The 11,865-nt window shown below is 43.9% G+C and overlaps 1 protein-coding gene across 1 annotated transcript in view; it reads left to right on the top strand.

The window, feature by feature from the left end:
- Positions 1 to 1,725: 1,725 nt before the first annotated feature.
- LOC141113448 (bactericidal permeability-increasing protein-like) overlaps positions 1,726 to 11,865 on the top strand; it is a 70,816-nt gene continuing 60,676 nt past the window's right edge. Inside the window, exons 1-2 of the mRNA XM_073606544.1 lie at positions 1,726 to 1,931; positions 10,623 to 10,737. Coding sequence (XP_073462645.1) covers positions 1,820 to 1,931; positions 10,623 to 10,737 — 227 coding nt within the window. The 5' untranslated portion in view covers positions 1,726 to 1,819. The remainder of the gene's footprint in view (positions 1,932 to 10,622; positions 10,738 to 11,865) is intronic.

Here is an 11,865-nt window from a genome sequence, read left to right as displayed (position 1 = left end):
AACACAACCATACAATCCCATATACACAATCCTATACCCACATTTGACCGAGAGGAAGGCAATAAACTCCAGCAAAGCATGATCCAATTTGTTACAACAGGGGAAAAAATTCCTTCCTGATCCCCCGAGAGGCAATCGGATATTCCCTGGATCAACTTTACCTATAAAGAAAGAATCCAGGCCTTTTTTAAAGCAATCTACTGAGCTGGCCAGGACCACCTCCGGAGGGAGTCTATTCTACATTTTCACAGCTCTTACTGTGAAGAAAACTTTCAGTATTTGAAGATGAAATCTCTTTTCTTCTAGATGTAAAGAGTGCCCCCTTGTCCCTTGTGATGACCTTAAAGTGAATAACTCAACACCAAGTTCACTATAAGGACCACTTATTTATTTGTACATGTTGATCATATCCACCTTTAATCTCCTCTTCTCAAGAGAATAAATTCGGTTCCTCTATTAGTTCCTCGTAGCTGAGCTCCTCCATGCCTCTTATCAGTTTGGTTGCCCTTCTCTGCAGTTTCTCCAGTTCCCCGATATCCTTTTTGAGAACTAGTGGCCAAAACTGAACTGCATATTCCAGATGAGGAGGTCTTACTAATGATTTGTAAAATGAAATCTCTCTCTCTGCGGTCCATCCCTCTATTAATATAAGAAAGGATTTAGCTCGCTTTGAAAACCGCAGCTTGGCATTGCATGCTTTTTTTAAGCTATTGATCTACCAAAACCCCAGAAACCCCCCCTCGTTCTTATCGCAAAAAGTTTGGCAGTATGAGGAGAGCCCACTTCAATGGTGACTTTTTTCCATCCTGAACTGAATCCATTTTCATCTGGGTCCCATGGATACTTAGGGTTCTTCCAGAGGTTGCTAGAGGTTCCCTAAACTGTGGCTGATTGTCTTCTTATCTGATGGTGCCTGCATGATTCCACATCCAACAATAATGATCTTTTTAGCTGTCAGCAGAGTGAGTATTTTCCCACCTTACATCAATGTAGGAGATATTCTTCTCACTGATCGTCAATAAACAATCTTAGCTGGAGTTTGCTGAGACCTGTAAATTATTTCAAAGGTTGATCTGAGAAGTTATGCCGCGTACACACGGTCGGACTAAAGCTGGCTGACAATCCGATCGTGTGTGGGCTTCCCCAGACTTTTAGCGGACTTTCAGCTGACTTTTCCAGCCGCAAATCTGACGGACTTTAGATTTGAAACATGCTTCAAATCTTTACGTCGTGACTACGTCGGACCCAGAAATCCGCTCGTCTGTGTGCTAGTCCGACGGGCAAAAACCGACGCTAGGGCAGCTATTGGATACTGGCTATCAACTTCCTTATTTTAGTCCGGTGTACGTCATCACGTACGAATCCGTCGGACTTTTGTGTGATCGAATTTAGGCAAGTCCGTTCGTAAGAAAGTCTGCCGCAAGTCCGCCAAAAGTCTGTCGAAAGTCCATCGGACAGGCTGTCGGACTTTTGTAGCCAAAAAGTCCGACCAAGTGTACGCGGCATAAGGTTGAGGAAGGCTGGTTTACACAGACAGAACAATAAAAGAACTTTGATTAGTTACTACAGATTACTGCATTCAGACCAATTAATCAAAGATCAGTCATTGTATAAAAAAAACACCTGAACATTTGGGTAAAGTGTGTAAAATGCACACATGTTGTATGACTAGTTATGCTTCAGAATCCTCGGCGGGACAGCCCATGTAAATCTGAGACTACTTCCTCATTCCATCTTCTGTTCCAGTTTCACATTGTCAGGGCTTTAAAATCCTACAGTTAATAAGCTTGTCTTTGTAGCAGCACCAAGCTCTGTCAAGATGGCATTTTCCTGCACATTAATCCTGATGTCCTGTCTGGTTGTGTTTGGAAGAGCAGACACTGGGAACCCAGGAGCAGTGGTGAGAATCACACAAAAGGGACTGGATTATGGTAAGTTGTCCATTCATGTTGCTGACAGCAATACTCTTTGCTTACCTATTTGCACTGTGCCTAGATTTTTCATTATGGGGGTTAGGAGAAATATGGCTACCCTTCATGATTTTCCTCTAAAAAATGGGTTGTCTTTCTGATCCTCTGACTTCAGTGCATTATGACATGGAATAGGAAGACACCATACATTCGTATTATACTTTGGCTTTTATATATGTTTGTTATCGGTCAGTGACTCACAACATCTTAGCCAGAAACAGACAAGAAACTGGAATTTTCAGCAGGAAATTATTTGATTTATTTCTCTAATGACAGGTTTCCTTTAAAGCTGAACTAAAGACCATAGGATACTGATACTGTAATCGTGGATCCCTTGCCAACTGTTGAAATCTTCTCCCCCGATCTCTTCAGGGTGCAAGGTTTCCAGCCTCTTGAGTCATTCATCCTGACATGCTGGCACCGTGCCGAGAATGTATGCTGAGCTGGGCATGCCCAGCTCAGTGTACATCAATAGTGGATTGTGAACAGGCAGGTATGTTGGTTAAATTACAGAAGAGACATAGTGATACTTATCATGTGTAGGGGATTCAGCAAAAGGATCTAGCACTGTCCTCTTCTCCCCAAAGCTGCGATCTCTGGGTGGTCTCTAGGGGCATCATCACTTATAAGCAGGGGCGTTGCTAGGTCTACAAAAGATCTGGGGCTAGAGCCCATAGCAGCGTAGTAAAGAAAGTCATACGCTTGGGCAGGCATACACATGTATATACAGCAATATACGTGTGTGTATGTGTGTGTATATATATCCCCAGAGAGCCCCCCACTTACATCAGGGTCCCCAGAGAGCCCCCCTTACATCAGGGTCCCCAGAGAGCCCCCCTTACATCAGGGTCCCCAGAGAGCCCCCCCCTTGCATCAGGGTCCCCAGAGAGCCCCCCACTTACATCAGGGTTTCCAGAAAGCCCCCCTTACATTAGGGTCCCCACAGAGTCTCCCCCTTAAATCAGAGTCCCCAGAGAGCCCCCCTTAAAATCGGGGTTCCCAGAGAGCCTCCCCCTTAAAATCAGGTTCCCCAGAGAGCCTCCCCCTTGCATCACCCCTCTCCTTGGGGACCCCTGCAGAGACTCAGGGCTATGGTCCCCAGATTCGGGGCTATAGCCCCAAAAGCCACCCCCTAGCAACGCCACTGCTTATAAGGAGGGCCCATTAACCCTGCATTACACTTGAAGAAGGCAGGTATGCCATCTGAGAACACCTTAGAGAAGAGGCTTTGTGGGACTGGTTGCACAGTTGGAGGGACCCTACTGGAGGAGGGATAGACTCTTATTCATGCACTCCTAGACTTAACAAGCATAACAGTGCGGGGGGTGAAATTGAGCACTACAAAGGTATTTTGTTTTGTTGTTCCCAAAGCTGGGCCACTGAAAGCAAGAAAAGTTCTCCTTGCTGAAGCATGACCTGAGGAACAATGCATGGCGGGTCAGTATTGAGGAAAAGAACAGCTTCAGAAAGACCACACTTGATACTGGTGATTGGGTCTTTGCCGTCTGCCTGCCATTTTTCAATCACAGCTTCCATGGCTTATTTTCTCTTTAACATATTGGGAGTTTTAAGCATGCACATTCGTGGGTGTTCACAATTGAGCATCCTTCTAGTTAAGACGTACCTATTACAATAACGCTCCGCCAAAACCAGAAATACAATATAAATATAAAAGTAGCAAGCATAGTCTATGTTCCTTCTTTTGCAAAGCAATTCCTCTACTGATCTTTGCTGCTCTCAGAGTTCTCGCTTCCTTTCATGAGGTGGAGTTCTCACTTTTCTCACCTGCCTGGAGTTTGCATGTTCTCCCTGTGCCTGTGTGGGTTTCCTCCAGGTACTCCGGTTACCTCCCACACTCCAAAGACATGTTGGTAGGTTAATTGGCTCCTGTCTAAATTTTCCCTTGTATATGTATGAATGGGAGTTAGGGACCCTACATTGTAAGCTCCTTGAGTGCAGGGACTGATGTAAATGTACAATATACACTATATTACCAAAAGTATTGGGACACCTGCCCTTACATGAACCTTAATGGCATCCCAGTCTTAGTCCGTAGTGTTCAATATTGAGTTGGCAAACCCTTTGCAGCTATAACAGCTTTAATTCTTCTGGGAAGGCTGTCCACAAGGTTTAGGAGTGTGTCTATAGGAATGTTTGACCATTCTTCCAGAAGCACGTTTGTGAGGTCACCAATGCACAAAGCAAGGTCCATAAAGACATGGGTGAGCGAGTTTGGGGTGGAGAAACTCGAATGGCCTGCACAGAGTCCTGACCCTAAACTGATAGAATACCTTTGGGATAAATTGGAGACTGCGAGCCAGGCCTTCTTGTCCACATCAGTGCCTGACCTCACAAATGCGCTTCTGGAAGAATGGTCAAACATTCCCATAGACCAGTGATGGCAAACCTTGGCACCTCAGATGTTTTGGAATTACATTTCCCATGATGCTCAACTACACTGCAGACTGCATGAGCATCGTGGAAAATGTAGTTCCAAAACATCTGAGGTGCCAAGGTTCACCATCACTGTCATAGACACACTACTAAACCTTGTGCACAGCCTTCCCAGAAGAGTTGAAGCTGTTATAGCTGCAAATGGTGGGCCAACTCAATATTGAACCCTACGGACTAATGCCCCGTACACACGGTCGGATTTTCCAACGGAAAATGTGTGATAGGACCTTGTTGACGGAAATTCCGACCGTGTGTAGGCTCCATCACACATTTTCCATCAGATTTTCCGACACACAAAGTTTGAGAGCAGGCTATAAAATTTTCCGACAAAAAAATCCGTTGTCGGAAATTACGATCGCATGTACACAAATCCGACGGACAAAGTGCCATGCATGCTCAGAATAAATAAAGAGATGAAAGCTATTGGCCACTGCCCCGTTTATAGTCCCAACGTACGTGTTTTACATCACCGCGTTCAGAACGATCGGATTTTCCGACAACTTTGTGTGACCGTGTGTATGCAAGACAAGTTTGAGCCAACATCCGTTGGAAAAAATCCTAGGATTTTGTTGTCGGAATGTCCGAACAAAGTCCGACCGTGTGTACGGGGCATTAGACTGGGACGCCATTAAAGTTCATGTGCGTGTAAAAGTAGGTGTTCCAATACTTTTTCTAATATACTGTATATGTGTAAAGCGCTGCATAAATTGACGGCGCTATATAAGTATCTGTAATAAATAAATAAATAAAATAACCTGAAATTAGTTATCGTAGCAGGGGCTAGGCAGTGGCAATGACAATGTAGGTGACACAGAGAACTGCAAGGAGTTTTGGAAAAGCAGGACACCTGTTGGAACCAGAGGTCAAGCCTAGTATGCCCAAATGTACAGCAATGGTGAGAGCCCTTAGAAGGGCCAAGGTGCAGAATCTAAGGAGCCATCGTGTCTTCACCAAAGCTCTGCAGGTTGTGGCCCTCTGATCAAGTGGACAGCTGCTGAGAACTGAGAGCAGATACTTAGAGAAGAGTACTTGCACCAGAATCACTGGTCTGTAGGTAACACAGTTGAAATGCACAAGTATCTCTGGAGAGATAGACGGCACCAGAGATTATTGCGGTTTACTGATACCATGCAAAGAGTCATTAGGAATCACAGGAGAGTTTATCAGGAAACACAGGGGATCCAGCTGCTAGTGTGTGGATGCGTTGCTCACACACTGAGGAACCCACACATGACCTCTTTAACACAGTGCCCCCTCTGTGATTGGCTGCAGTGCCAGAGGATGCAGGAAGCTGGAGGCTGGACACAAAGGGGACGTCCCAGTGAACAGGTGTGTGACACTTTCATCAGAATTTTGTATTTGTAAATATTTTTTTCCATTATTTATTAAGAAAAAGAAAGGTGGTAGGCATTAAATGTTGCGTATGAATATTAATATCTTCATTTCCAGCCATCAGATGTAGACATAGGTGTCTTTTAATGTTTACCAGGCTAACTGTAGCTGCTATGCAGAAAATATATGTTGTTTATGTAGCACCCTCTAGCTAGTGTGCTAGGTGTATATAGTTTAGTTGTTCGTGTAGGTAAATTGGCTTGGCTGAGAGCCAGGCCTTGGCTGAATCTGGGTCAGGATTTAGTGACTCAGGGAGGCTAAATGACTCATCTGACAGCTTTTCCGGTGCCTCTCCCTGTTTTTTGGAACCTTGGAGAAGGTTCTAGATGCAGTGGGTGGAGGCTAGGAGTGGCCGTAATGCATATTTTTTTAGGACCCTGGCCAATCCCTAGCAAAAAGGGGCTGAAAGGGGCAGCTCACCTCATAAATAGGTATGAGTCATGCCAGCAGGGTGGAAGATGGAGTACTAAGGTGGCTGTCATTGGTCAGGGTGCCCCCTAGTCTGGGGGGGTGACTTCAGGCCTGGGGCTCGGGTGCTGGACGGGTCCCTCACAACACACGGAGGAAACCCTTCCTGGAGGTATGGGAGTAAGTGAGAGGACAGCAGGAGCTGGTCAGCACGTTCGGGAGATCTCCTGAGAGTCAGCCGGGTGGGCTGGTGAGTGTCAGTCTGGAGGACTGTGGAGAGAGTATCAGTCTGGAGGACTGTGGGGAGAAGTTACCTGGAGGGCTAGTGAAAGGGGCAGCTGCAGCCAGGCAGGATGGCAGTGCCTGAAGAGGTGGTGCTGGGATCAGTGACCACAGGGAGGAAGTGCTGGGAAAGTTTGAGCTATGTCACCCTAAGTATAAGGGCTGCAAGTCCCTTCCCGTAATGGGCCTTTGCTACCAAATTGCAACCAGATGACATATCTGGGTTTCTGCAAGCAAGTGAGCACTGGAGCAAGAAGTGGAGTGGATATAGGACTGTATATAGGAAGAGTTGCCCCTGAAGTTGTTCTGAAGTCAAGTGGGAATCCCATAATCTCCATTCCCTATCCAAGTTATATCCCTCAATTAAAAAAAAACAAAGTCACGGGCTGTCCTATGACTCTGGAGTGACCGTGGAAATGCAGTGTGCTTGGCTGTGCAGGGTGGGGGATCCCAATATACTTGCGGGACCTTAAGGGGTGCGCTACATTTACAGAGTTCAAGTGCTCCAACTCAAATATACACACCCAACTAAAAAGCTGAAAGACTCAAAGGATTGAAGTAGCCTTCCCCACCCTGCCTGTTCTGTACAGCTCCAAAGAGATTTTTTTTTTTAGAGGGAGAACACTTCAGTGTGCTAGCACTTTAAAAACTCATAATGCTTGGTAATATCAATGTCATGGGTAAAGCAACCACAGTCCAACTGCATAGCACAAGGAGAAGGAACTGAAACATAAAGATCACTCCAGGAAGGTTTGTGGTGATATTGAGTTCCCCTTTCATATTTTTTTCAGTTTTGCGCTTTGAAAAGCTGCACCCAGTGAGATAAAAGAGACAAATAATGCAGCTCTGCCTCCATTACTACATACTTAAATCTACCATGTCCCCAATACTGCTTGAAGGAAATAGAGAACCGGGACTGGGATTTTTCGGCACCAATTAAACCACAAATTATTAAAAAATTACAAAGATATATTTTTTGCAATATCAGATAAAAAGAAGAAACAATGGTAAAAAAATGTGGCTAATATATAACTTGATGTTTCTCAATACATAAGGAGCACCCTTTATTTATAAATATACAAAGGCTCTTATAGTCGCAAGAATTTTGTATATAGGCCACAACACGTTTCAATTTCAACAAATCTTCATCAGGGTGTGGGCAGGTGCAGTCTATTTTATCCACTGCAGGTGGCAGTGCAGAGGGAGAGAAAGTCAGAAAGAACCTGATTCCTCCATGGTTTCCTGGGTCACTGGAGCAGCAAACCGGTTGGATGCTGACAGTCCATGTGACTCTGGTGGCCATCTTGGGCCAGGCACAATCTATTCCAGACCCTGGCTCCTGGATTTGGCACACTTTAGCATGTGGATAGTGTAGGGACCGGTCACCCATCTGTCAGGGACAGTATTAGTGGTAGGGAAAGGCTTCAGACAAGTAGGGAAATCTTAGGGATCTGCCACTCTTCTTGAAAACCTCCCCACTTGGGCTTGGACCAGCCAGGCTGCATTTTGCCCCTGAAGACAGACGCTGTCAGCTCAGCAGAGACCTGCTACATGCGGCTGTCATCCGGGAGTGTTCCTGGTTGGGCTTCCTTCTGTGGGGATTGTTGTGAACTGTTTTACTTTGAATTTAATACAAGTTCATTCAGCTGCAACTGGACTGACTGTGTGTTATTGCTGCTGTACCCGCCCACGACGGGGAGTCTGTAGTCGGCCTGAAATATAAATATACATCTTTATAGTATCATTACATATACGTGCAAAATGTATATAACATAATATAGTGATACATACAAAGCGTATATAATTACATACATAATTAAATATATTGTAAGTAGTGTTCATTTCCGAATTTGTCTTGGTATCAACCCCTTGCCATCGCTGTAATTGGGAAAGGGAGAAGGAGCAAATTCAGCTGTACTGCAGTCCTCATGTACTAACAAGGAACATGCTGATAGAAGGAGAGAGCATAGTGACAGAGAGATGAGTTCATCAGTCGTTTGCTTCTCCTTTCACTGCCCACTCACAGGGTGGGGGAGAGACAAGACCTTTAGTTTTACTTAAAGTGTTACTAAACCCAGGACCCTGCATTCACTATATCTGCTCTCCCACAGTACACAGAACATGGAAATGCAATTATTTTAGTAAATATAAACTGCTAAATATTTGTTCTTATCAGCAGTATATAGCAGTCTTAAGCCTCGTACACACGATCCGATTGTTGGCCAACAGAGCGTCAGACTTTAATCCGAAAGGCGTGTGCCTGGATTTTGTCTTGCATACAAACGGTACACAATTGTCGGCCAAAAAACACGAACGTAGTGACGTACTACGTGAGATTTCAGCTCTTGAGCGCCACCCTTTGAGCATCTTCTGCTAATGTTGTACTTGGTGAGCATTGATTCCGAGCATGTGTGTTTGTACTTTCAACTTTTGTGTGACGGGCTTGTGTACACACGATAGGAAAATCTGACAACAGACCGTTGTCCGCCGAAAATTTACTAGCCCGCTATCCAACATTTGTTGGCTGAAAGTTGGACAACAATTGTCTGAAGGAGCGTACTAACGGTCGGATTTTAGGCAAACAGTCTGTCATCACACAATTCCCTGACAAAAATCCAATCGTGTGTATGAGGCTTAAAGTTGATGTAAACCCAATTTCATCCTTTCTAATGTCATCCCTGCCATAGGGGTTATCTATAAGGATATACATGCCTCCTGCATGTATCTTTACCTGTCAAATGTCTCCCCTCTGTCTGTTATTAGACCCGAAAAACTGCAGATTCTGTGGGCGGGTCTGTTGTCTGGAGCTCGGTGGGTGGAGTCGTGATGTCAGTAGACTCCCCGCCCACCTCTACACTCCCCTTGTCAATATGCATTTTCTCCTGTGTTTTTCTTACACTGAACTTCTGCTATGATCTCTAACATCCAGTGAAAAGACAGGAAAGTAACCACATGACTCCAGCATGCCAAATCATGCTGAGGTGTGGAACAGCCAATCCTTGCAGAGCTGCTGAAGAAAGGAGTGGGAGGGAATTAAAAAATAATGCCTGTGTCTTAGGCTAGTGCACGAGATATGTAAATCGCCTGTCACTCACAGCAAGGGGGAGGATTTGACAAAGTTTTTCTCTGTTTGTCAAGTTTTATCTCACTGAACAATAAAAGAGGATTGCTCAGAGCTGGATTAACTCTTTGTGGCAAGACTGGGCTCAAATGATGGGAAATCTTATACTCTACATTATGACATAAAAAAAAAAAAACATTTTCGGGTTTACATCCACTTTAAGACTCAATTTTATTGCGATTTTATTTGAAGATTGTGATTTTGCGATAATGCCATTTTGTTGTGATTTTTTCAAAGTACAGATTTTGTTTCACATTTTCACTTACATTTGTGTATTCACTAATATTATTTACCAAAGACACCAAGGAGGAAGGTTTCAGATTTTGCTTGCACTTTATAATTTAACACAATTTTTTTATTGACACTACTAAGGGCACTAGGCGCAACAACATACTTTTATTATTTAGCAGTCTTGTGACTTCAATCAGTGTCTGGTTAAAGCTTGTAGGAGGAGTTTTCATTCTCCTCTGACTGTCCTATGAGGCTGCATGACCCCTGACCCTCTGTCTGGGAAGTGCTGATTGGCCCTGTGACGATCACATGCACCCTGCAAAAAAAAAAAAAAAAACTCTAGCTATAAGACACATTAAACTGAGCATGTGCAGAGTGCCTCCAAGGCTCTGTACTATCAGGAGATGGATTGGGGACTGTGGAAGAAGGGGAGAATCAGAGAAGACAGGATCAAACAGCCTTTTTACACAATGCAGAGGATTAACCCTTTAGGTTCCACAGTGAGTATAACAAACATGCTTTACTGCATATACAGACTGATTTTACTGTTATGGGTTTAGTAAAACTTTAACTACAGCAGATCAAAATCAGATCAGATCAAAGTATGGCTGTGGTAATCTCAGAACTGGATAGACAGAAATGCAAATCCTTTGACAGGTAAAACAACTCATTTTACACATTTCATGTTTATTTAGTTGTTTACCTGCAGTCCAGCTTTAAAAGATATATATATTGATCAAAAAAAATGTCACTTTCATTTACAGCCCGCCAGATAGGAATCAGTGTCCTGCAACAGAAGTTGTCAAGTATTCATCTACCAGATTACTCAGGGTCCTATGATGTGGGAATTCTGGGAAGTGTGGATTATCACATCTCTGGGTGAATATTAACTGTCTGTCATTATTTGTAAATAAAGATTTGCTGTTGAGCTATGTTGAACAGTTGGAGCATGCCCAGTGAATAGAACATTGCTCTTCATATTCACTGTAGGCGTTCCTCTTGTTCATATTAAAGAGGAAGTAAAACCTGATGGGTTTTACTTCCTCTTTATTTCCCTGCAAAGGTAAAGCATAATGGGCTACTATGCATCGCATAGTAGCCCATTATGTGTCAATTACCTGAAACCGAAGCCCGCAATGTCACTGCTGTCCCCGCTAGCAGCGAGCGTCCATCTTCACCCCTCTTCCTGCCGGGTCCGCGAACTCTGGCTCCGTGACTGACCAGAGTCGCGTAATACACCGCCTGAAGTGTATTAGAAACAGTACTCCATGGAATGCACTGTAGATATAGGCTACACTGGATGCAGAGTATATATATATATATATATATATATATATATATATATATATATATATATACAAGACTGTATATTTATATTAATGCACTCACTGAATATAAAGTAAACACTGAATTTATAGTCTATGCTAAATTCAGAATATATATATATATATATATATATATATATATATATACATATATTACTGACTGTATATATATATATCTATCAAATACACTGCCACTAACTGAATAACCTGCTTGCCTAATCTAAATCAAGCTATCTCTCTGTTCACACCAACAATACTACACATAGCCGCCATGTAGGCAGCCTTATATAGTGTGGGGCGTGGACTTAGTCCCCTTGAGCCATGATTGGCCAAAGGCACCCTGCCTTTGGCCAATTATGGCTCTCTTAGCAGAGGGCGCTGGGATTGGCCAAAGCATGCAGGTCAGGTGCATGCTTTGGCCAATCATCATACAGCAATGCACTGCGATCTCGCAGTGCATTATGGGGCGTTCCGCAGCGCTCAAATTTGCCGTGATATCGCAGTGCATTATGGGGCGTTCCGCAGCGCTCAAATTTGCCGTGAATGCCCCATAATATTCGCTCTTCGGTGAATGTTCGACCCGAACATCAAGCTCATCCCTAATAACAAACAGTGATCCAACCCCACCTCTGACTGTCCGGCAACAGCCTACAACAGTCTATGAGAAAAACTCATACAATGT

The sequence above is a fragment of the Aquarana catesbeiana genome, linkage group LG12 (genome assembly GCF_042186555.1).
Source record: "Aquarana catesbeiana isolate 2022-GZ linkage group LG12, ASM4218655v1, whole genome shotgun sequence".
Classification (NCBI taxonomy): domain Eukaryota; kingdom Metazoa; phylum Chordata; class Amphibia; order Anura; family Ranidae; genus Aquarana; species Aquarana catesbeiana.
Note: the sequence above shows the minus strand (reverse complement) of the source record. Positions and strands in the feature narration are given on the sequence as shown.